The sequence below is a fragment of the Strigops habroptila genome, chromosome 7 (assembly GCF_004027225.2).
Source record: "Strigops habroptila isolate Jane chromosome 7, bStrHab1.2.pri, whole genome shotgun sequence".
Taxonomy (NCBI): Eukaryota; Metazoa; Chordata; class Aves; order Psittaciformes; family Psittacidae; genus Strigops; species Strigops habroptila.
In genome coordinates this window covers 51,531,912-51,557,549 of record NC_044283.2, presented here as the reverse complement: position 1 = coordinate 51,557,549, position 25,638 = coordinate 51,531,912, and the positions used below count along the sequence as shown (strand labels likewise).

The 25,638-nt window shown below is 44.9% G+C and overlaps 2 protein-coding genes and 1 long non-coding RNA gene across 8 annotated transcripts in view; 2 read left to right on the top strand and 1 right to left on the bottom strand.

The window, feature by feature from the left end:
- The first annotated feature begins 499 nt into the window (after window positions 1–499).
- Window positions 500–7,134, top strand: LOC115610713. Its single transcript, XR_003992313.1, has 3 exons — window positions 500–1,213; window positions 5,979–6,214; window positions 6,651–7,134. It is a non-coding gene; the product is annotated as an uncharacterized LOC115610713 (long non-coding RNA).
- A 2,550-nt stretch (window positions 7,135–9,684) lies between these two features.
- LOC115610328 (alcohol dehydrogenase class-3) lies at window positions 9,685–19,180 on the top strand. Of its 3 annotated transcripts, none has more exons than XM_030491661.1 (10): window positions 9,724–9,790; window positions 10,682–10,862; window positions 11,886–11,987; window positions 12,923–13,064; window positions 13,687–13,774; window positions 14,588–14,807; window positions 15,374–15,634; window positions 16,357–16,492; window positions 17,393–17,531; window positions 18,861–19,180. In XM_030491661.1, exons 2-10 carry the CDS (start codon window positions 10,860–10,862, stop codon window positions 18,883–18,885), a joined length of 1,116 nt encoding a protein of 371 aa, XP_030347521.1. In that variant the 5' UTR covers window positions 9,724–9,790; window positions 10,682–10,859; the 3' UTR covers window positions 18,886–19,180. The 3 variants fall into 3 exon arrangements, with proteins under 3 accessions (XP_030347519.1, XP_030347521.1, XP_030347520.1); XM_030491660.1 differs by having other exon boundaries at window positions 9,724–9,806; XM_030491659.1 differs by lacking the exon at window positions 10,682–10,862 and having other exon boundaries at window positions 9,685–9,790.
- Window positions 19,181–21,787: 2,607 nt separating this feature from the next.
- Window positions 21,788–25,638, bottom strand: part of METAP1 (methionyl aminopeptidase 1) — a 30,724-nt gene continuing 26,873 nt past the window's right edge. For 3 of the 4 annotated variants that reach the window (XM_030491654.1, XM_030491656.1, XM_030491657.1), the window contains 3 exons: window positions 25,291–25,434; window positions 24,101–24,166; window positions 21,788–23,945 (listed from right to left, as the gene is read on the bottom strand). In XM_030491654.1, the coding sequence (XP_030347514.1) occupies window positions 23,785–23,945; window positions 24,101–24,166; window positions 25,291–25,434 (371 nt within the window). In that variant the 3' untranslated portion in view covers window positions 21,788–23,784. The remainder of the gene's footprint in view (window positions 23,946–24,100; window positions 24,167–25,290; window positions 25,435–25,638) is intronic. The other variant, XM_030491655.1, reaches the window with a different exon arrangement.

Sequence of the window (25,638 nt, the reverse complement as noted above, 5' to 3'; positions counted from 1 at the left end):
AGAGTGTAACTGGATTGTAACAGCATTTAATGCATTAAATATCCTCGTTCCAGGATATTTCAGCAGGATTTGGATTATCTTAGACTCTCTCCATCCTCTTCAGAGAGGTCCAGAAGGGCATATGAAGGACTGAGGGTGGCAGATTCAAACGGGTCATCATTGACCACTAACGGTCAATTGCCGAGGTGAGTATCTCCAGAGAGGACGCCTTTAACACCGGAGCGGGGGGAAGCACAGCGTCCAGGAGCCTCAGTTCGGAGCGGCAAGAGCCACCGAGGGAGCCTCCAGTCCTCCACAGGCCTTGCCCAGGAGCCGCAGCTCCGTTGACGCGAGCAGCTCGCTCCCAGGGGGCGGCGCCAGGAGTGACGGCACCAGCCCTCAGTGGGGAAAAACCCACCCCAGGGAGCGCGAGCGACCAGGGCGGGGCACGTCAGCCAGGGCGTGGCGCGGCAGTTGGCGCGGCAGTTGTTGGCGGAGGCGGGGCGAGCGGCCAGTGGGCGGGGCGGGGAGCGCTCGCCTCAGGACCAGGGCCCGCTCTGGGAGCTCTGCTCTGGCTGCCGCGGCGGTGGCAGTGTCGGCACCAGACAGAGCCGCTGGGAGGGGACGCTGCGGCGCAGAGCTCGAGTGTAGAAAGTGCCTCGACTGGTCTCTTGGGGCGAGAGTGCACAATGGACAGGGCTGCAGTCGGTGTGCCCTAGTTGAGGTCCTCCCGCAGCAGGTGGCTGAGCTGCGGGAGGCTGCTGGTGAGCTAAAAGCTGCCAGGGAAGCTGAGAAGAAGCTGGGCTGATTGCTCCAGGCCCAAACCGTGCAGGGGCCGCAAACGTCCAGCACTGCTCACCCAGGAAAAAAGGAGGGCAACAACCCAGGAAGCTGGGAACTAGTAACAAGAAAAACCAACAAAAAAAGGAGGAAGAGGACAATTAACAGCAAGGGGCTTCCTCATAAATCCGATGTCCCCAACCAGAACCACTTCTCAGTTCTGCAGGGGGCTAATGAGAAAGCACCCACCACACCTAATGAAGATCCTGCTGATGCACCAGTAAAGAGGATCACTACTGGTGCCTCCAGGAAAAAGCGGAGGGTCATAGTAGTAGGGGACTCTACTTTGAAAGGCACAGAGGCACCCATCTGCCGGCCTGACCCAGTCTCGAGGGAGGTGTGCTGCCTGCTGGGGGCTCGGATCAGGGATGTTTCTGAGAGGCTGCCTGGTCTAGTAAGTCCTGCTGACTATTACCCCCTTCTAGTGGTCCCTGTGGGTGCTAGAGATATAGATAGCAGTAGCCTGGAGAACATTAAGAAGGCCTACAGAGCCCTAGGAGAGGTGGTTAGGGGCTCTGGAGCTCATATAGTTTGTTCATCGATTCCCCAGGGCAAAGAGGAGGACCTTAAAAAAGCCAGGTGTATTTGGCAGGTTAATAAATGGTTAGAACAGTGGTGCCATAGTCAGAGGTTTAGCTATTTAGAACATGGGACTTGATTTGGGAGGCCAGGTCTACTGGAGGCTGGTGGAGCTGGTCTGGCAAAGGGGAAGAGCTGTTTTGGTAGGAGACTTGCCAGGCTGGTCAGGAAAGCTTTAAACTAGATGTGTTGGGGGAGGGGGGCATCGATCCATCCCTACACTCCCGGTCAGTTGCCAGCGCCTATAATAAGTGCTTGGAGCGATGTAGAGATGTTCCAGCTGCCCCAGCCATTGAGTTGGCTTCATTTGGAGCTCGGCTAAGGTGCCTCTATACAAACGCCCGTAGTATGGGGAACAAACAAGAGGAATTAGAGATGTGTGCAAGGCTACGGGGAGATGATGTCATTGGTATCACAGAAGCATGGTGGGATGGCTCCTGTGACTGGAGTGTTGGAATGGAAGGTTTACAGGCTCTTTAGAAAAGACAGGCCCGGCAGACGGGGAGGGGGCGTTGCTATTTATGTCAGTGATAGGCTGGAGAGTATGGAACTCTGTCTGGGGACGGGTGATGAGGTAACAGAGTGTTTGTGGGTCAGGGTCAAAGGGAGAACAGCGATGGGGGCCATTATGGTGGGGATCTGTTACAGGCCGCCTGATCAAGAGGACTCTGTGGATGAAGCGCCCTACAGACAGATAGGAGCAGCCTCACACTCAGAGGCCCTTGTCTTCATGGAGGACTTCAACCATCCTGATATCTGTTGGAGGGACGGTACGGCCCGGCAGAAGCAATCTAGGACGTTCCTTGACTGTGTGGAAGACAACTTCCTCTTGCAAGTAATAGAGAAGCTGAGAAGGAGAGGTGCCATGCTTGACCTCGTGCTCACCAGCAGGGAGGGACTGCTTGGAAATGTGACGCTCCAAGGCAGCCTTGGCTGTAGCTATCATGAGGTGGTTGGTGGTTGTGGCTAAGCCACAGTCCATCATTTTTGAAAAATAATGGCAGTCAGGTGGAGTTCCCGATGACTGGAAGAAGGGTAATATAACCCCATTTTCAAGAAGGGGAAGGTGGAAGACCCAGGGAACTACAGCCCAGTCAGCCTCACCTCTGTGCCTGGCAAAATCTTGGAGCAGATTCTCCTGGAAAGCATGCTAAGGCACATGAAAAACAACGAGGTGGTTGGTGACAGCCAACATGGTTTCACTAAGAGGGAGTCCTGCTTGACCAAATTGGTGGCCTATGATGGGGCCACAGAACTGACGGACAGGGGCAGAGCAGTTGACGTCACCTACCTGGATTTGTGCAAAGCGTTTGACACTGTCCTGCATGACATCCTTGTCTCTAAATTGGAGAGACATCAGTTTGAAAGATGGACCGCTCAGTGGATAAAGAACTGGCTGGGTGGCCGCACGCACGGAGTTGTGGTAAACAGCTCAATGTCCAGTTGGAAAACAGTAACAAGTGGTGTCCCTCAGGGATCGGTCTTGGGACCTGTCCTGTTCAACATCTTTGTCGGTGGCATGGACAGTGGGACTGAGTGCGCCCTCAGCAAGTTTGCTGACGACACCAAGCTGTGTGGTTCGGTTCATACGCTGGAGGGAAGGGATGCCATCCAGAGGGACCTTGACATGCTTATGAGGTGGGCCGATGCCAACCTTATGAAGTTTAACCAAGCCAAGTGTAAGGTCCTACACCTGGGTCGGGGTAATCCCAGGCACAGCTACAGGTTGGGTGGAGAAGAGATTCAGAGCAGCCCTGCAGAGAAGGACTTGGGGGTGTTGGTTGATGAGAAGCTTAACATGAGCTGGCAGTGTGCGCTTGCAGCCCAGAAGGCCTGGGCTGCATCAAAAGAAGCGTGACCAGCAGGTTGAAGGAGGCGATCCTGCCCCTCTACTCTGCTCTCATGAGACCTCACTTGGAGTACTGTGTACAGTTCTGGTGTCCTCAACATAAAAAGGACATGGAGCTGTTGGAGCAAGTCTAGAGGAGGGCCACGAGAATGATAAGGGGGCTGGAGCACATCCTGTATGAAGACAGGCTGAGAAAGTTGAGGCTGTTCAGCCTGGAGAAGAGAAGGCTGCGTGGAGACCTCATGGCAGCCTTCCAGTATCTGAAGAGGGCCTATAAGCATGCTGGGGAGGGATTCTTCATCAGGGACTGTAGTGGTAGGACAAGGGGTAATGGCTTCAAACTTATACAGAGGAAGTTTAGATTAGATATAAGGAATAAGTTCTATACTGTGAGGGTGGCAAGGCACTGGAATGGGTTGCCCAAGGAAGTTGTGAATGCTCCATTCCTGGTGGTGCTTAAGGCCAGGTTGGACAGAGCCTTGGGTGACATGGTTTAGTGTGAGGCATTCCTGCCCATGGCAGGGGGGTTGGAACTAGGTGATCTTAAGGTCCTTTCCAACCCTAACTATTCTATGATTCTATGATCTTCCTCCCTTTCTCAAAAACTTTTTCTACTGTATCGCCCCACACGATGATGTCATCAATGTATTGCAGGTGTTCTGGAGCTTGCCCCTGTTCCAGTGCAGTCTGGATCGATCCATGGCAGATGGTAGGGCTGTGTTTCCACTCCTGGGGCAGTCGGTTCCAAGTGTACTGGACGCCCCTCCAAGTGAAAGCAAACTGTGGCCTGCATTCTGCTGCCAAAGGGATTGAGAAAAATGCATTGGCAATGTCAGTTGTGGCATACCACTTGGCTGCCTTTGGCTCCAGTTCATATTGAAGTTCTAGCATGTCTGGTACGGCAGCTCTCAATGGTGGTGTGACTTCATTCAGGCCACGATAGTCTACTGTTAGTCTTCACTCTCCATTAGACTTTTGCACGGGCCATATGGGGCTATTAAAAGGTGAGCAAGTCCTGCTGATCACTCCTTGGCTCTCCAGTCTACGGATCAGCTCATGGATGGGAATCAAGGAGTCTCGGTTGGTGCCATATTGCCGCCGGTGCAGTGTTGTGGTTGTGATTGGCACTTGTTGTTCTTCAACCTTCAGCAACCCCACAACAGAAGGATCCTCCGAGAGACCAGGCAAGGTGGACAGCTGCTTAATTTCCTCTGTCTCCAAGGCAGCAATACCAAAAGCCCATCGGTACCCTTTTGGGCCTTTGAAGTACCCTGTCCTGAGATAGTCTATGCCAAGGATGCATGGAGCCCCTGGACCAGTCACAATGGGGTGCTTTTGCCACTTCCTCCCAGTCAGGCTGATTTCAGCCTCCAGTACAGTCAACTCCTGGGATCCTCCTGTCACTCCAGAAATATAAATGGGTTCTACCCCTTGATACTTTGATGGCATCAGGGTACACTGATTATTATTAGTCATTCGGGTTGTCATCTTACCAAGCAAAGATTAAACTATGTGATACTTCAAATAAAAAACACACAAACCTTTATAATTTAGTTGACTCCTTACAAATCGGCAATTTGTGGAGTAACACTTGACACAGCAATGAAGGTATCCTGACCAAACGCTGCTTTTTAACCAAAACTCATAGCAAAGACAACCAAAAAATACCACCAGCGCAGATCTGCCGTAATGGTGCTTTTCCTCTGTTCAGCAGGCATCCCCCAAAACCAGTGGATTGCTGGGGCACGCTTCATACAGTAACCAGAGTATTCAGGTTATTAACTATTACTGTATCAGTATATTAGTGCTCAGTGTAGTAGGTATATTTAAGCTGGGCAGATACAGAATACTCAGCAGCAATTAGGCACTTGAGAGATTTTATATATCCAATGAATTTCCTCTATTCATGAAACATTCATCAATTGGATTTAATAGTTTTTGTGAAATATGTATGTGAAGAAGGCAAGAAAAGAAAGTGTGGTCACTGGCTTAAAACCAAAGTAGTGAATGAGGCAGAAAATCAGGCAGGTGTCTAATCCTGGATCAAGCTATTTTTTCTTATAACCTGATCTATTAATTAAATCTAGTTTGTTCACCGTTAACAGAACTTGGGTTTATGGATTTTGTTGCAGGTTGGAGAGGCGTGGAGAGGGTACCAAACATGGTGTCTGACTTTATGGCAAAGAAATTTTATATGCGTTCCTTGGTGTCATATACAACACCATTTGACAAAAATCAATAATGCTTTTGTCCTTACAGTTGCAGGAAAGAAGTAGGTTATCAAGAAGTCAGATCTACCTTACGCTATTCATGAGGCATATTTCCACAGCATTAGGTACCCAGTGCTGAGTCTTTAAGAGGGAGGCGAATGCACACTGAAGTCTGTATTCCACTTGCAAACTGAAGGATGTGTCTCTATTTAGGCAACAGGAGGAGAATTTCAAGAGGAGTTAGCCTACAGAATCTAAGGCTTTGGACATCTACACCCCAGCTGACTGCAGTAACTTTGAGCAAACTTCTACCTTGCTGGAAATATAACCTATATAACCATCATGAGCTGACAGGATAGAGTAATAAAACCTTCAGCTTATATAATAGAAAGTATGTAGGATTGGAGCAGACACAAGAAGCATGGGGTGGGAGAATCATTTACCAGGTCACAGAGGTCTCTATTGAAAGATGATTGACAATACTTTGTCTTCACAAATATTTTTGTCATATTCTCCTTTAGTATGACTGTATCTGTGTCAAGGACAACTTAGCAAAGAGCAAGGGAAGAAAACTCCTCCAAACTTCCCTTCAGCATGAGGTCAGTTTCTATGGGGACACGAAAAAGCTACTGAGCCAACCAAGAAACCATCACTTTCACAGCCTGCCGAAGGAGAGCAATACTAGTAAGCTGATGAACAGGCTGCAGCGACAGGATTGCCCAAAGCTCTAATGGAACAGGAACATCTGAAGACAAATGTGAGTACTATACATATCCACATTCCACATACCAGTTTCTTGTGTTGTGGATTTGGCTTTTCTCTTAGGTTAAAAAAATGTGGTTGATTTTTTTGATTTTTTTGTTGCAGCAATCAAACTGTCCTCATTTTCTAAGGACTGAAATTTTTGAAGAGTCTCACTTGAACTTAGCCTTATTTTTGGTTGGTCTCATTATTTAACAAATGGATTTGATATTTAACAAATATGTGTTAAGAATTAGTATGTATTTAAGAAAGTGCAGCTCACACAAATATGGAATGGTTAGCATTGAAAGGTGACAAGGGACAGTAGCTAGTACTATCTTATTTGAAGCACTTTATATAAAGCCATAGATAACTTTATTATTACCATGTAACATTTATACACACGTGGTTTCATTTTTGCAAATGCTGTTGGTCTTTTAATATATTTCCAGCACCAAGTCCCACAGAATATTACAGCAAAACTGTGCAAAATCATCCCTGGAGAACAGGATTGCCACTGTGAGCCGGTCATTCTGTAAGCAGGTCACTGCTTCTTTCAGTGCTGAACATTGGACCCAAACCACTATAATGCGTTTTGACCTCTTGAGCAACTCTTATCCCAGTCCATAGTCCTTTTTGATTTCAGCACGATCAGCAATTACACAACACATCGTGAGTGCACAAATGAGCTACCAGAGGTTAACAAATTCCATCTGCTCTGACAACCTGCAGTAACTTCTGCACACAGAAGTCACTTTGGCCTGCTATGAAAATTACCTGTAGTTCTCCTGACTACTTTTTAAGCATAAAACAATAAGACTGCAGGTAATGAGATAACACCAAAATAACTTGTTAAATGTTACAGTTGAGTGCTAGCACCTTCCTACCAAGAAAACATCATAAGAAGTTCCTCCCAATAAACAGTGTTTCCCTAATACTGCATGTGTCTGCACAGCCTTCATTTTATACTAATGACAGGTCTCAAAAAAAGTGATGGATTAGCCCAGTAACCCTGTAATAAATATAAACACATAACTAGATTTGTGCAGGATTGGGACTAAAAAACCATTCCTTTTTGAAGGCAATCTAAACCTAGATGAAACAAAATTTGATCAGTATAAAATAACTCTGCCTTAAGTCAGTTGTAACTTGAACCTTACCAGTTGTTTTGAACTGTTGCTATTTATCAAACATATATTAAATCATACATGTTCCTTTTCCAGGTTAACTAAAAGTGGCTCATCCACCTAAGTAAAGGCTGGTAATTGGTGTCATTTTGGCAAAGTAGGTAACACATTATGATTTCAAGTCCATTCGTATCCCTATATACTACCAGGGCCCTCTGGTGTTGTGGCAGCTAAGTGTTCTTATTGACACCGCTTTTTGTTTGTTTATGATTTATCATTCGTCCAATTCATTACACAAGTGAAGATCTTACAATCGACCGTACCTGGGTTGACAAAGATATGTACCATGTTTACTGATGTGAAAGTGCTCTACTTGATAAACAGCAAGAGACTTTTTCCTGTCGGGAAGTAGAGAGTCCTAATTCAACTAGTAGTTTGTAATTGCCTTGATGCCATTTTCCATGTGCCCCTAAGGGAAATCCCATAAATTTAAAAGCAGTGGCATTAGTTAGTTCTTGAACTGATCTCTTCAATTTTGATATTTCTTTACTTTTTCTGCTGCTGCATCCACCAAAGATGTTGATTTACTCTCAGATCTAACTGTGATGTTAACTACTAAGGCCTGATTTTCCTTAACAAATACCGGGTTGTAGAATCATAGAATCACAGAGTCATAGAATAGTTAGGGTTGGAAAGGACCTTAAGACCATCTAGTTCCAACTCCGTGCCATGGGCAGGGACGCCTCACCCTAGACCATGTCGCCCAAAGGCTCTGTCCAACCTGGCCTTGAACACTGCCAGGGATGGAGCATTCACAACTTCCTTGGGCAACCCGTTCCAGTGCCTCACCACCCTCACAGTAAAGAACTTCTTCCTTATATCTAACCTGAACTTCCCCTGTTTAAGTTTGAAGCCATTACCCCTTGTCCTACCACTACAGTCCCTGATGAAGAAGCAGCATCCTTGTAGGCCCCCTTCAGATACTGGAAGGCTGCCATGAGGTCTCCACGCAGCCTTCTCTTCTCCAGGCTGAACAGCCTCAACTTTTTCAGCCTGTCTTCATACAGGATGTGCTCCAGCCCCCTTATCATCCTCATGACCCTCCTCTGGACTTGCTCCAACAGCTCCATGTCCTGCTTATGTTGAGGACACCAGAACTGCACACAGTACTCCAAGTGGGGGTCTCATGAGAGCAGAGTAGGGGGGCAGGATCACCTCCTTTGACCTGCTGGTCACTCTTCTTTTGATGCAGCCCAGGATACAGCTGGTTTCTGGGCTGCAAGCGCACACTGAAGCCAGCTCATGTTCAGGTCCGCTGTAACTCGCACCTTAACAATTGCTCGGAAGTGCCGGGCTCTGCCATCCTCGCAGTGCCGCCTGGTGGTGACCTGCCGCTGCTTCGTCCGCATGCTGCCCGTCTGCCTCCCGACATGCTGGAGTTGGACTTCTGCGCAGCTCAGGCACCCGCCTGCAGCAGCCCCCCGTGGCCGAGGTTTGCCCTGTGCACAGCGGTGTGCGCAGCCGCCAGCGCTACAGGACGCTGTGCCAGGCTCACTGCTGAGCTGCGCCACCTGCTGCAGCGTGATGGTGAGTGACAGTGGGACGCTGTTCCACTGCCCTTCCCTCGAGCCAGCCAGTGTGCCACTGCGAACTCCCAGGTAACCTGGAGACTCTCCCGCCCCTTTGGGAACACTCGTTAACTGGGCAGGACTGCAAACTTGAGCAGATAATTAGAGAGTGCCTCAAATTCTGCTCGATTCCTGAAACATCACTGGTTTCACAGCTGACCAAGTAATTGTGTTTGAAAATCTAGCAAAGACATTTAGACATACCAGAAGAAAATGCTGCCAAGTGCAAGCAAGGAGGTACCAGCATAAACTTTCCCCCAGATTTATCTTTAGAATTTCCCTTGCATAGTTAATTTGATTTAGGAAGAAGTCCTTTACTTCTTCCTAAGAAGTGAGGTGAGGTGAGGCGTTGGAATGGGTTGTCCGAAGAAGTGGTAACTGCCCCATCCCTGGCAGCGTTCAAGGCCAGGTTGGACAGGGCCTTGAGCAACCTGGTCTAGTGTGAGGTGTCCCTGCCCATGGCCTTGAGCAACCTGGTCTAGTGTGAGGTGTCCCTGCCCATGGCCGGGGGTTGGAACTAGCTGATCTTAAGGTTTTTTCCAACCCAAACCCTTCCGTGATTCTGTGATCTCCGCCCGTATCGGGGTTTGCAAGAAACGCGCTGCAAGGGTCTTGTAACCGCCTGAGGGCGCTCCTGCTCTGCTACCACCAGCGGGCAAGGCAGCCGGGAGGGAAGGAGCCAGCCCCGACAACCGCTCCCCTCTCCGCCCCTCAGCGGCCGCAGCTCCCGCCCCTCCCGCGCCAGCACCGCGCAGGCGCACCAGCGTGGGACGGGCCTCCTCCGATCCCCATTCCTCGCCTCCCGTCCCGCCGTAACTGTCCGCCATGGCGAGCGGGGTGAGGCGCCTGGCGGGTGCGTGCGTCCCGCGGGGGCGGCCGAGGCTGGGGGAGCCGGGCCCGTCCCTCGGCGCCCTGCGGTCGCGGCGGCGGTGACCGGGCGGCTTCCCGGGGCCGGGGGAGGCTCGCGGGCCGTCGCCGGTTCGTTCGCTCCCGCCCGGGTGGTGCGGTGGGAGCGTGGAGCGCTCGCGGGAGCAGGGGCGCGGGGTTGGCCTGGCGTGTCCTGACCGCTCCCCTGCGTGCGTGCGGTGTGCGCGGCGGAGCCCGGTGCCGTTATTAACGCTGTGAGAGCGGGCAGGGTCGGGAGCAGGAATCCTGGCGTTGCTCCTCGCCGTGTGTTAAAACCCCCTCCTGCGCGCGGTTCCTGGCCCGGGGGTCCCGCTTGTGCCCTCGGAGCGTTCGCTGGTCGCGGTGGCGGAAGAACAGGCAGCAGACCGTGAGCTGCGCGGTTCCGTGCGGGCCCTGGGCAGCTGGCTGAGTAACCTCGAAGGAAGGGCAAGAGGGATCGCTCTGCATGTAGGGCTGGGAAGGTGCCGGCTCCCCGGCACACCTGTAGTCACCGCAAGGCAGTGAGGAGAGTTCCGGCAGCTGCGGTGGGTGGGAGGTGGTTGAGCACAGTTCACCCCGTGCACCTTCCTCTGTGACTGTGGGGTGGCAGAAGTGTTTGGGATGATGCTGCTTGGCAGCGAGAGTGATCCTCGAGGCTGCTCTCCAGCAGTGGCGCCAGTACGTGCTCAGTACAGCTAGACCCTGCTCGCTCTCAGAACCATTGCGTGGCGAGCTTACTGCTTTCAAAGCAAAACAATCTGAACGCACTGAATACTGCTTTAACTTGTGTGCAGCAGTTCAGTGCCGCAGGTCTGAGCAGGCTGGGTGGTCTTGCTCAAACAGATGCCGAAGGGTGGTCCAGGCCAGCGGCGGTTTCAGAGCAGATAAGAGAGCTGCTGTCACTGCTGAGAGCTTGATTTCATCTGGAGTGAGACAGCTGGACAGCTGATCGTATGTGTAGCTACAAGCAACTCAACTCTTGTGTTCCTGTGCTAATAGAGAAAATGAAGAACTGGTGAAAATGGTTGGGTTTTTTTCCAGTTGTTGGTTTCAGTGTTTTTTAGCAAAGCAACAGCGGAAACCTTTGAATATGGAAAGGTCAGAAGATGGGGCTTTTCTGATACCCATTTGGAACAGTCATGGGGCCTTTATGGCTGTACGAGCTGACTGCAGTTTCAAAAGCCAGCTGCTTTAAACGTTTCTGGATCAGAAGTTACAATTTCAAAGTATGCTTCCAGATATATAATGCTAGTTTTAGGAAGATCAGCACTTAACCCAGAAGGAGACTTTTCTCCTCTCTTTAATTCTGTGCTTAACTAAGCTTGTGGAAATTCATACTTTAGGGAAACGTAGTCTCCTGTGCGAGAACAAGTGACTTTATGAGGGGAGGATGAGGGATAGATGGAAAACCAGTAAATTATTTACCTAATGATGGCTCCTCTTGCCTTTTGTGCCTTGAATTTAGATTTTCTGGCAAAATCTTTGGTATATTTAGAGATTATGACCGAATGCCCATACTGTGACTCCACAGTTAGTTACTGTGTCACATTGTCCTGGGTTCAGCTGTAACAGTTATTTTTCTCTCCCTCAGTAGCTGGTGCAGTGCTGTGTTTTGGCTTTAGTCTGAGAGCAGTGCTGATAAGACCAATGTTTTTAGTTGTTGCCAAGTAATGCTTACTCTGATCAAGGACTTTCTCAGTCTCATGCTCTGCCAGTGAGGAGGGGCACAAGAAGCCAGGAGGAAGCAGAGACAGGACGCCTGACCCATTTTAGTACGAGTATCACCTAAGCACTCCTGGGTTTATTACTGGTTTTGCTCAATAAGAGAGTGAAATCCAAATTTCAGATCTTGGTTTACTTATTATTTTTTAGCTTCCTGAAAGCAAATGTAGGGCAATTATAAACCTTTGTGTTGAAATTATGAATTTCAGATCTGGGATTCTTTCCAAAAGCCAGTAGTGTTTCTCTCATTTTCTCACTTGGCTGTAGAAGAATTATTTTAAATGAACCAGACAACAGATGTCCTCTTGTTGTTGTTGTCTTGTAGGTTATTAAATGCAAAGCTGCTGTCGCCTGGGAGGCAGGTAAACCTCTGTCTCTTGAGGAAGTGGAGGTTGCTCCACCAAAAGCTCATGAAGTTCGTATCAAGGTAATTAAATCAACTGTTAGCTGCATGCACTGTATTTTGGCAGACCATGTGTTAAAGCTGAACAGTTTGTTTACCAACAGAAGAAATGTTGAATGGATAGAATTAGTAAACTAGCATCTCAGCTGGCTTTACAAAGAAGGAAATTATGGTATTTAGCTGTTAAGTTTATGAAAAACACTTGATTTCTGCGGGTGTCACTTCACAGTCTGGTCTAATGATCATGGCTGGTCTTGGGGATCAATTCCAGTTGTTACTGACTGAGCTCCCACAAAACATCTGAGCCAGGAACGCCTTTGATCTTGATTGAAGGGCATCAGCTTGTGACCTGTTGCAGCTTTCTAACATGCTGCATTTTACTTCAGTCAGGCCTTTAAGGTACTGGCTGCTGAGCCGTGATTTGGTCTCCTGGATTCCCCATACCCAAGCTGCTGGTTTGATCGGGACTTTCCAGTATCGCATACCTGATCAAAGGCACACATTATAGTGAAAATTATCTCTGTGGAAAGGGTCTCTGCATGGTGCTTAGGACTTAGACTGGCTTTATGGAGTACTGAGAATTCTGTATGGGTTCTCTGGTCATTTTACCTTTGAGAGACTAACTTCAAATCTGAGATGCCAGCCTACTTTGAGATGACTCCAGGTACTGATTTCCAGCTTTAGGAAGCCAGATGTCATCTGCTACCAATCTCAGTGTCAGAATTTAGTTGATGGAAATGAGAAAAGATGTACTATCATGACTCTACTTTTTCAAAGTAAGAAAAAGTGCCTTGCCTTGGCACTCTTGTGCCTTGCTAGGAGTGAAAGTATGTTGACCACAACACAAATGCTGCCAAGATTGGCAAATGTGTCCTGAATTTCTGACCAAAGGGAAATACTTAGATCTGTGCTACTATTCTGTTCTTCAAGTTGGCCTCAGATTATGTATTTCTTCACAGATAGTTGCCACTGCTGTCTGTCACACTGATGCCTATACTCTGAGTGGTGCTGATCCTGAAGGATGTTTCCCTGTGATCTTGGGTCACGAAGGAGCAGGAGTTGTAGAGAGTGTTGGGGAAGGAGTAACAAAAGTGAAGCCAGGTAAGAAAATATCTTACAAGTTGTCTGCCTTCTTTAAAAGTGTTTCCTTACTACAAGGTCAGCTGTCAAATTAGGCCACTGGAGTGCTATACTGCAGGAGTTACATTGTCTTATTCTGGTGTGTATGCCTGTGTACATTTCTCTTGCCTGTGAGATACAACACATCTCTATTCAGTGTGCTCTTGATTTAATGCTTGAAAGAGCCCACCAGACCAATTTCTTTCTTGAAATTAGATGAATATAGTTAGAAGAGGTTTTGGGTTTGTTTTTGTTCTTTTTCAAATCAGAGTTGTTACCTCTTGGTTTAATTAAAGGCTTTAAAAATGATTAATCATGTCACTCACTGTAGATGTGGGATTGTTTTGTTTTACAGTAACATTCCTATTTGTTCTGGAATGATGAACTTCCGCTCGGTGTCTGTTCAGATGTGAGAAAAGTGTTTTATCTAGCACTCTCTATAAACAATGCTACTGTGTACCATAAGCAGTTCTTGATACATGAAGCAGGTTTTAAGTGAACACAAGGTCACATAAAAGCCATGAAAACTTAGTAACTTCATTTTTTCCTATTGCCTTGCTTGACTTGATCACTAGCCACAGAGTATTTTTTTTCTTTTCCTTAGGGGACACTGTTCTCCCTCTCTACATCCCCCAGTGTGGAGAGTGCAAGTTCTGTAAGAATCCTAAAACAAACCTGTGCCAGAAGATAAGGTCTGTATGCTTTTTATTTTGACACACAGTATAGTATTTGTTCAATGTACACCTGTTCTAGTTATCAAAAGCGATAGACAAGAGTTATCTTTGGAGAGTAAATATCTTGATGCACCGTTTAGTGGCTTAGAAAGTGTGTTTTAGGGAGTCAGTTATGCACTATTTTCCATTCTTCCCTAAAATGATTGTTCCTTTTTGCCCTTAAATAAATCTCTTTCTCTGTTTTCATATATGTGAAGGTGGAAACTAATAGCTTGTGTCCACAGCTTTGAAAACATAAATGCTCTGATTCGGTACTTAATCCATGCTTAAGGGAAGCACGTCAGGGTGTTAAAGTTAAGCTCTTGTGGTTGAACACCAAAGCTGTCAAGTGTTACAGAATCATACAGAAAGCTCTATTTTCCTTGACACCTGCTTCCCAGTTGATTTCCAGCTCCCATTCTGAAAAAAAAAAGCTTCCCAAACCCGCCCAAAACCCCCAGTGACATAATTGACTGGTGCCAATCAAGGGAGGTGTAGTGAAGGAGGTGAAGATGGGGGTGTGGTGCTGTGGCACAGGCAGCTAGAATTGGTAACCAACAAGGTCAACATGTTGATAAACTCAATTTCTTTCAGTGCTTCCATGGAGGAATCAACAGCATGAGGTTTTAAGAGTTTAGAATCTAATTTCTGTGAACTCCTGGGTTTATTGGAATGATTAAAAAGTAACAGTGCAAGTATACAACTGCATCTCTGTGCTACTTAATAGATACCGTCTGCTGAGAGTATTTACTGCTTAAAATGCTGATTGTACTTTCCTGTCTTTGTCTTAAGAATTACTCAAGGGAAAGGACTCATGCCTGATGGTACCAGCAGATTCACTTGCAAAGGAAAGCAGATCTACCACTTCATGGGGACTAGCACCTTCTCCGAGTATACTGTGGTGGCTGATATCTCGGTAGCCAAGATAGATGCTGCAGCACCTCTGGATAAAGTGTGCCTGCTGGGCTGTGGCATCTCCACTGGCTATGGGGCTGCTGTTAACACTGCCAAGGTAAAGGCTGGGGTTGCCTCTGGCTTTTCTCTGTAACTATATCCAAGCCAAAGTACACAGGTAGCTGAGGGACTAGATTAGGACTGCAAACAAGATGTACCAAATTCTTCTTCTCTTCAACTTCTAGCTAAGTTGAAGTTCAGCTAACAATTTCAAACTTCTCCATAAAGGCCAGATCGGGTTAGAAGAACCTGACAGCCTTTAGAGGAAATCCAGGTAGAAGATTCTGCATCCTTTTTGATACCAGCTATATATAAATTACTCTTCCAATTCATCTTAATCTTGCTGCAAGTCTGCTAGTTTGAAGCTTAAGGTGAGGCAGAGCTCGTAGGTGAGTGTGCGTGAGTCTTAGGCAGGTTGTAGGAGTCGAGTCTTTGGGCAAAAAGAAAAGCCTTGTACCTAAAGAGCTTTTGGATAAAATTTCTGTATAGTTTCCCTTATCTAAGTGATGAAGTCTCATATTTGCTTTCATGTTTCTTTCATTACAGACTTGTTAACGTGTGTTCCCACTCGTGTGGAAGGATGAATTTTCTGTGTGTTTCTAATGGCTTTTTTCTTATTCCTAGGTAGAACCTGGTTCTACGTGTGCCGTCTTTGGCTTAGGAGGAGTTGGGCTGGCAGTTATTATGGGCTGTAAAATAGCTGGAGCATCCCGGATCATTGGCATCGACCTTAACAAGGATAAGTACACCAAAGCCAAAGAGTTTGGAGCTACTGAGTGCATTAGCCCTGAAGACTTCAAGAAGCCTGTACAAGAGGTGCTGGTGGAGATGACCGATGGTGGTGTTGACTACTCATTTGAGTGCATTGGTAATGTTGGAGTCATGGTGAGTGTTTGCCTAACCATAGTATGTAGAGGGAGGGCACAGCTGGCTGCCACTTAGTTGTTCAGCTAAATAGCAAAATTAGCTGCTTTCTTGTTACAGAAAACATGCCATACTAATTTATTTATTAAATAGGAATGATAACTGCTATGACTAAAAAGGCCATTTTACATCCAATCCTAACTATGCAGTGAAAACAGATGCTACTTTTTAGGTTGAAAATGGCACTTAAAATTATAGAATCATTGAAAATGGTTTGGGTTGGAAGTGACCTTAAAGCTCAGCTAGTTCCAACCCATCTGCCGTGGGCAGGGAAATTTACAATCTTTTTTCCTTAATGGGAGTTCTTTGAAATCCTGAGATTTCAGATTGAAAAATTAACAAAACCCCCATAAAATATATTGTACAATGAACAGTAAAATCTCAAGGACCACTCATTATTTTCCCAATTCCTCAAACAATGAATTTAACCTTTGGAAATGCAAAAGTACTATGGAGTGTAAGGCTAGGTTTTCAGGAATTCCAACAGCATTCCTAACTGTCAGTAACATGGTCTACATGGTCTCTGATTACAGTTTATGCCAGCTCCTAGTGGGAGTTCAGAGGGACTTTGGAAGCCAGATGGGATGTAAGAAGAGGACAGCGAATGGAAAAATTAATGCTGTTTTCAGTGTATTTATTGTTCCTTAAATACATGCTCTGCTTTGTCCTACCCATGTGTGAAGAGGGCTGCCTTGGAAGCCTGCCACAAAGGCTGGGGAGTAAGTGTGATCGTTGGAGTAGCTGCTGCTGGTCAGGAGATCTCCACACGGCCATTCCAGCTCGTAACTGGGCGGACATGGAAAGGGACTGCGTTTGGAGGTAACTTTCATTTTGGAATGGGGATGATTTACTATGGGTTAAAGCTGGGAAGAACACACCAGCACCACCTTGCCTTTGCAAGAAAGGTACAGCTGACAGGCTCTTCATAAATGCTGTGATGACTTCTAATATAAAGACTTTTAAAAGCTGATGTTCCTACAGACAGGCTACAAATAAACACGATGGTGTGATACCTCACGCGTTTTGAGGAGGGAGTACAACCATATGCTATTCAGTGCTAAAGGCGCACTGTAAATTGCTTTATCACCCCGTGAAGGTTTGATTCAGTTTGGTCCAGTGAAGGGACCTAGTCTTTGGGAAGATGAGAACTCACAGAAACATGTTTGTGTTGCTTAATCACTAAGCAGGTTGTGGGGCTAACATGGGAATGTGCTATAAAGAGCTTTAAAATAAAAAGCAGCACATGCTTGATCGGCATTTTCTGCTGTCAAACCAAAACCACGCTGAGACTTTCAGAGCTACCAATCAGCTGGGGATTCAGTAGTTGAAGTTCATGGAAATAGCCAAACTTGATTCTGTTTGTTACACTGCTCTTTCTCTAAGTAATACAATACTTAATTGGGTTATAAAGATACACAGAGGTGCTGACAGATGCCTCGTGCTTGCTTTCCTAGGTGAGGGCTGCTGTTATGCTGAATGCTGAAGTACGTAGTGAAAAGTTAGCGCACTTACGTGTTTGAATAATGTGTGCTCTTGCCAGACCTAGCTGTCGTCTTGTGAATGCCTGCCTAGAGCAGGAGGGACAAACATGTTGCTGATCTCAGTTCCTTTTCATACGTATCACACAAGTGCCTGTGTGAGATTGCATTTTTTTCCTTCTCTGTTTTTTCAGAGATGGGTGGACAGGCAAAACACAAATGCATGCTTTCTGTCTTTCAGGCTGGAAGAGCGTAGACAGTGTACCAAAACTGGTGACTGACTACATGTCCAAAAAGATCAAGGTTGATGAATTTGTGACTCACACCCTACCTTTTGACAAAATTAATGAGGCTTTTGAGCTGATGCATGCAGGAAAGAGGTAATGTTCATAATATTGAAAGGTGTAGAAGACATTTCTTGATGAGACACTCTCAAAATACAGGTTCCCTGCTCAGTATCTCCTGCGTGGAGCCCTCACAGCAGCCTTCCAGTATCTGAAGGGGACCTGCAAGGATGCTGGTGAGGGGCTCTTCATCAGGGACTGTAGTGATAGGACAAGGGGTAATGGGTTCAAATTTAAACAGGGGAAGTTCAGGTTACATATAAGGAAGAAGTTCTTTACTGTGAGAGTGGTGAGGCGCTGGCAGGGGTTGCCCAAGGAAGTTGTGAATGCTCCGTCCCTGGCAGTGTTCAAGGCCAGACTGGATGGAGTCTTGGGCGAAATGGTTTAGTGCCAGGTGTCCCTGCCCATGGCGGGGGGGTTGGAACTAGGTGATCTTAAGGTCCTTTCCAACCCTAACTATTCACGATTCTATGTTTTAAACAGGGAGGATAAAGGGTGACATATACCATGCATAATCATTCCGAGGTAAACAAGTACACTTTCTCTGAGCTTCTAGGCATGTGCCAAAACACAGGCAGAGAGTAAGAAGAAAGCAACAATGTATAAGGGAATTACACAAGGTTGTAAAGCTGATAAAGGGGACAAGTCTGTCTTGGGCTTCCAACACTGTTAAAACATTCTTCCTCGGGAGACTGAAGGGGAGTTCACATTGATACATTTTTACAAGTCATTAAGGTACAGACTAGATTTCAGTATATTTTCAAACTACTTAGGATAGATTACCAGCACAGTCAATCACTTGGAGTGATCTTTTAGTATGCTACTGAATTAGTAACTTCGTGCTTTATCTCCATATATGCCTATTTTGAATAAGTCGGTTAACAGTAACTGCATTTGTACTTTTTACAATTGAAAACACTGCATGTGTGCAAATTTCAGCCAGCAGTTGATCCCCTTTGCCAGTTACAAACTGCTTTATTTCCTACCTGAGCATGTCCTATGAAACTAATAATGGAAGTTACTTAAAATTCTCCAAGCAGCCAAAAGAGGGAATGCCTGTAAGTATTTATGTTCCTGATCAGTATTCTTGGCTAGCTACTGAAAACTGACACTCATAGTTTGAAAAACCTTCCAATTTGAGTATATGTTACTGGGGGAGAGACTATTAAAAAAACCCCCCAAAGATAACAAGCATTACCAACCCATTTTTAACAAGGATTTTTAATAAATATTATAGGCATAAGCATAACTTCCTTCGTAAAGAGACAGAAGTTAAAATATGTCTCAGCAATGAAAGGGAGTGAAAAAAGGGGAGAAAATGGACTTACTGGTGACTCTTTTTTCCTTTTTCTTTTCCATTTTAAGCATTCGAACTGTTCTAAAGCTTTAGAAGCAAATGTGGACCTTCCAATTTTCCAGCAACGTGGAAACTCTCCTTTTATAATGGAACTTCTGATAGAATCATAGACTCAAGCAAATGAAAACTCAGCGGGACTAGGAAGATGATGTATTTTAGGGTGAGCGTTCTGAATATTAAATAACAAAAACAATCAGTAACCACTGAATAGTGTTATATAATTAGCACTAGTTGTGGAACTTGTTCTGCAAATTCAATAGTTCCGAACTCCATTAATCTACGGAATAAAAGCTTATTTCTAAGCAGTGTTGGAATTATTGAGCATTAAGACTGTGACTATAATTGCTGTGTCTTGACCGTTTTCCTCTAATGATCTTACAGTATGTATGTACATGACAGAGGAAGAGCATTCTTCAGCATCAGTAGCAAGCGATGTGTGATTCATTACTCTAGGCAGTGTGCTAAGCACAGCTGGGTCAAGAAGCAGCACTGTTATGCTGAAACTACTGAGAGAGTGGCAAGAACTCCCAACACCTGTCAAGCTTCTGAGGCTGCTCTAGGATTACCAAGGGTGTTCCATCCAGCTCTACCTTGAAGCGAGCTGTAGCACAGAGCGTGGTTGGATGTGTGACCTAAGTGTCCAAGTGTACTTGTGCTCACTTGGGAAGTGTTCACTGCCTTATTGCAATACCTGTAGGCAGGCCTGTTGTAAAGGTGATGACAGACTACTCTAGCCGCTTGCCCTAGTGGTGTCCTCCAAGACTTCATTCAGTTTTGCCATTTCCTTAAGTGCACTGGCACAGTTGCAGCAGCCTTTGCAGCCAACACTGCAAAAACAGTGTGGGATTGTTACCGCTATTTAGTCAAGCACAGAATGTTACTATTAGAGCAACAGTCTGCTCTTGAGGGATGCAGGGGAACAACAGTGAAGAGCATTGTTTCATAAAAAGGCTTCAGGGTTTTGTGGAATGACTTTGGGGTTTTTTTGTTTTTGGAGGGGGAAGGCTTAAATCTTAATTTTGGAGTTGCAGGTTTTCTCCTTAACTATAGTTGAAGTGATCTGACTGGATAAAACTTCTTTGAATTGAAACCTGGAAGCAGTGCCACACATCCAGAAAACCCCAGAGGAACAGCAGAAAACAGACTGCAGAGGCAGAAAGGCCACCCAGTTAAAGGAAAGTTGTATGCAGCAAAAATCAGTGCTTTTCAGTGACCTAAGGACACTGCTTAAGGGAGAAGTTTCAGGTTTTAAAGGAGCCTGCTCAAAACAACTGTTACAGGAAACCCTGAATGCAAATGGAAGTCTTAGAAGAAATTCCCTCTCGACACTAACAACTACCATGCTCAAGACACTGTTATACAACTGGGGCAATTACATCTTTTCCATTTATCATTAGCAAGATATCCCTAGAGCATTCTGAAAAGAGTTGAGGGAGCTGCATTTCTAACTTCATTTCAGACGGAGTAAACAACAACATTAACTCCTGTGAATGCCTTAAGAACTCAATTTTGAGCATCCAGAAGAAATAAAAAGTGAGTTTGTACCAGGGAGGTGAACCCTCCACCCCAGCAGTGAAGTGGCAGTACCTTGTAGCTCAGAAATGCTGGCTAAACATTAGGGACTTCAGTAGAAACTTGCTGTCAAGCTGTTCAGTGAGAGTATTCTGTAAGATGGTATCCACAGAATAGTAGCTCAGCATCTTAACAAAACCACCCCCAACTGGACCTAAGAGATTTAAAATATTTGTACTATAACCCTTGTTCCTCTGGGCTGCGCAGACTAGATCAACATCATTTAATCACGTTGTCTGCATTACATTATTACTTAGAGAATCTGCATCTTAAGAGTGGAAAGCTAGTCTTGTAATACCAAGATAATAACAAAAGACATTTAGTGATACCAGAGCACTCAAAGACTTACAGCTTCTTCCGAGCCTAGGAACTGATGTCCTAGCCCCTACGTAGCAGTTTTCAGACTACTTTGTCCTGCAACGTGATTGATTCGATGGAGCATGTTTGAAATAGTCTCTTTGAAGTTGCTCGGCTAGCCACGGGACTCAAAGACAGAGCTTGTACCCCATTCTTGGTGAGCCTGTACTGAAATGTACCATCTTTAAGGACTTCAGTGAACAAAACATTTCCACCAAATGACCATGGCAAATGTGTATATATTCTGCTGGCTACCATGTACCAGATGCAGCTTCTCCCCTCTCCTCAGCCGGTTACTTTTATTCAAAATTGGCTATCAAATCTTCTCTCCTCAAATACTCATGTCAACAAGCAGAAGCAGCATGAAGAGTTTCCATACTCTCTTACATGACAGTAAAGGGAATATTCTAAGAGATTGCTTCAGAACTAGTTGCAGGAATGTGGGTTTTCTGCAAAAGTGTGTACAATTTATAAAAACTTCATTAGAAAATAGATTTAAGTTGGGATTTTTGTTTAAGTGGAAAGCAACTTCTGTAAGAACCAAAGCCAGGTAATTTTCAAATCCAGTCAGTACAAATCTAGTATTTTCAAGCAAAATTCCAGCTAGATAGGTGAAAAAATAGCCTTTCACAGTATTTTAAACTAAGTTTTGTTCTCTAGGCTGATGTGCTATCTCATGTTGAAAACAACTGGTGTAGATGCTAAGCAAGCTTTCTACTTGTTTCAAAATAGTAGTAGTATGAACTCTGTGTAAACCATTCCGCTGCTATTACTTAAATTTATAGGCAGAAATGCACAGCCTCAGAGATTACCTATATTAAAAACGTGCAGTGTTAAATTTGGTTGTACCGGTGCAACAACAACGAGGTATTCCAGTGGCACACGTGCAGGTTAAAGGGAGATTGTTAACTGGTTGCATGCATCTACCGTTATGGCTTGCACTAGTGCAAGCGAAGCTGGGTATAACCAAGAATGCCATGTCTGGTTGGATCACAAAAAGAAGTTATTTCTGTTAAAAGCAGCTGCAACTTTTATTTTAGAGACCAAAAGTGAAGCCCTCCCCCCACGCCATCATACGCACACATATAGAAAAGGCAAGACCGTTGTAACCATTCAAGTGAATGATATGGTGAGCAAACCTCCAGGACAGTCGTCTCCTCAATACATTACATCTCATTCGACACAGGTAATTCCACTCAAGTACTACAGTCTGTTCTGTTAAAATCTGTACACACACACACACACACACACACACACACGCACATGCGCTCCTTATGCATCAGTTCAGGTCACTTTACTGCATAATTAAAAATAACAAGGTAACGAAAACATTGCAGTGATGCTCTTACAGCAACAGAGGTCTGAGGCACTCAGGGCAGAGAAGACATTTTCTGGCAAATTTGGTATTTGGTAGTACATGAGTCCAGTTCTATGAAGCACTAACCCCTTTCCCCCGCCTAAATTCTGCAGTGCCAAGGGGAGCCAAGGGTATGCAGTACCTCATGTGCTTGGGTCTAATGTGGCAACAAATTCACCAGGCACCTTGTAAAAGGTGTATTTTATGCCCGTGATTGTGTGATTTAATGTCTGCATTGGTTTAACTATTTCTTGCATTACAGTGGTGTAAGACTAGGTCTGCAGTGGGGTCTGAAACATTTCATTGCAATTCAGAAGAAAAAAGAAATTCCCTCAGCTGAGACACCAAAGATGGTGGAAAGGAGCTAAGTGGGTATGAGAAAAGAAAGGGTAGAGAGAAGAGAGGCCTAATCAATCCACAGTCTTTAACATGACAGTTTCCAGCTCATCATTACCCATGAACAGAAAATAAAGGGGGATAGATATACTAACATTGCCCACTCTATACCCAGTCTGAGAAGAAAAGATCATTTTCACAGCTGCCCCCCTAAGACTTTCCAAAAGCATCAAACTCACTTAACTGGGAGGGAAGGGAAAAAAATGACCTGTTTAGAAATTACTGAAAGAAAATGAATACACCATTGAAGGTGTTTCATTTGCTCACAGACTTGTTTTAAGCTATATACTCATTTCATTGCAAGTCTTGCAGATCCCATCCCCGACAACTGCTGTGGATGTACCTTAAAAAAAAAAAAAAAAACCAAAAAAAATGCCCCACAGCTCACACACTCGGGGATCCCAAGAATCTCGGGATTTTTTGGTACTTGTTTCATTCCTTTACCTAGGCAAGTCTGACACATCAGCTTCACTGAGCTTTTGGAGCAGGAGACTGCCTGAAATACTGCTTCACTGAGAAGCAGCTTATTCCAGGGAGCTACATGTAAGACAGAATTTACTATTTTTCCCTGTAGAAAGCCCATCCTATCAAATCTCCAGCGAGAGAAACAAGTGCTGCCATTAACAGTGCATCACCTACAGTTGCAATCACCACAGAGGCCATCAGCAGGGAGACAGGAACAGAAATTAAGGTAAGGGTAGCCTATTCTTGGCAACATGCATGTATCTCTCTCTTCTGCCCCCTTCTCAAGTGATAAACAAGGACCAGCCCATTAGAACAGTATCTGCAGAAGCAGGAGCAAGTCTTTGGAACTAGAAATGCTTAAAAATCTCAGGCGCCACTCACATACCAAGAGTGACAGGGCACACTGAAGAGGTGAAAAAAACTGGATCCCAAAATATTAAGTCCCAGTGGGAAAGGTTACCCACACTTTTATAACTAATATCATGGCAGTAACAGAAGCAATTGTGGGTCTAATTGGAAGAAAGGTGCTAAAGAGATATTTGAAGAAAAAAGAAAAATACAGCATGAGTGTTGTAGGTAGGAGGAAAGCAGGAAATTCTTTAAATTCTTCTCTGCTTTCCTAGACATTGGGTCAGGTTCGTCAAGATATTCCTCTTATCTACAATCACTGAGAACAAAGTAAATGGTGAAATCTCTATTCTGTACTCTTAAAAAAAATGCATAGTACAGAGACACAAAAAAAAAGAAAGAAGTATCATTCAGCTCCACCTGCTCAGTCTAAATTCTCACTGGGACATGAAATGGGGACGAATACTATCCAGCCGCCGCGTCAAGATCTCACAGCCTGTATCAGTGACCAGGAGTGTGTGTTCAAACTGGGCAGAGCGCTTTCCATCCCTTGTCACTGCAGTCCAGCCATCAGGCCATGTCTCATCTTGCCAACCACCTAAAAACATAAATGGTGACTTTTGGACTGGTTTTAAATAACAGACGCAGTTCCACAAGTGAAATAATCTATCAACTATAGAACAGAACCAGCATCCTATTCCATCACTACTGAATGGTAAATAACAGTAACCAATTTACTGCTAAATTGCTCACCTTCACAGATCATTGGTTCAATTGTAAATACATGACCTGGCTTCATGACTCCAACAGCCTTATTTTCTGCAATAAAATAAACACTGAAGTTAGAAAAAGTGATCCCATCTTAGTAAATGAATGAATCCTTGTCCTAGAATAATACAGCAGGAACACTGTAAAGTCAGAAGAGCTCTTCAGAGATGACCCGCTCACTTGTCCATTTTTAATTCTACATGAAGATCTCCCTTAGTTTTTTCCTTCTCCCCCTCCTCCACCACCACAATATTTACTCAAGGAGCTTAAAATTAATTGCTGTCTTTTTCTCCAGTAACTGGAGTTCAACTCCAGTTCTATAAAAACACTGAACAACTGCAATACAGGAATTTCTGCAGACTTCTGAATGCAGACTGATGAAAATCATCATTAAAAAAAAAATAATCAATACAAATAAGAAGCACTTAAGATATTCAGAGAAGGCTTAAACCTCTTAATTAGTTTCCACTGAACCATTAGCTCCAAGAAATCGTCCAGATATGATTGTGGTTAAGTAATCCTGTGATTCCATTTATGAAAGACACACTGCCCCCTCATTACTCTGCATAATGGGGTCATAGCAGTGTCAGGGTGACAGTACTGTATGTCTTTAGCAAACGTAAAAAGGCAGAGAATTCCAAGGCATCAAGGACAGTAACAAGAGAAATTTCTGATGTGATATACACCAAAAATGTTTATGTGGAGGCACATGAACTGATGCAGAGCACATCTCTAGGAATGTGGTTTGACTGAAGAAAGGCTTCAGCCCCTTTCAAAAAGCCTTTTACTTACATCTGGAAATGGCATTAAGATTTTGCTTAGGCCTCCTAAGGATAGAAACGTTTGCCCGTTCATGTCAGACAAGGATGTTTAAGGGATTAGTTGGGAATTGGGGCAAAAATATTGAGCACTTACCCGGTACAGATGAGAGCTTACACTAACCATTAGTGTAGGCACAAGTTGTCTCGATATCTAATAAATTCGCTGCATTTAGGTTCATAAAGCATGCAATGGTCTAGAGTTCAGAAAAAAATTATTCCACAGATGCAAAAATGCTAACTTGATGGCTGTCAGGTAACATGCTACTTTATTGGAATGTAAGCAGCAAGTAAATTGGGTGCTCAATGCAAACCACTTCTTGTGTACAGGACAACCCAAAGGGAATGAATACTCACTGGCATAATGTGGCACGTTAGGGGCCGTATGGAAAAGTTTATGGATTCCATGCCCACAGTAGCTTCGAACCACTGAAAATCCATTTGCTTGAGCATGTTTCTGAATAATGTTTCCTAGTTCTCTGTACCGAACACCAGGTTTTACTGCAAAATTAGAGAGAGATGGAAATTTATAGAGCCTTCCTTCAACTTAACTAACCATCAAACACCATGCAGGCTAATTTATCTGTAGCACTCATGGCTTATTGGCCATCTGTTCTAGTATGCAACTTCCTATCATCACTTAATCCACCAAGTATGAAAGTGAGTGCAGTAACATGTGAGAGGGAGGAAAGTGTCTCATGTAAA

Bases quoted from the DNA above. Each gene is read 5' to 3' on its own strand.
- LOC115610328 (XM_030491659.1), top strand. The intron at 13,065-13,686 runs GTAAGAAAATAT...TCTTTTCCTTAG, and splicing joins AGTAACAAAAGTGAAGCCAG to GGGACACTGTTCTCCCTCTC. The intron at 15,635-16,356 runs GTGAGTGTTTGC...CCATGTGTGAAG, and splicing joins TTGGTAATGTTGGAGTCATG to AGGGCTGCCTTGGAAGCCTG.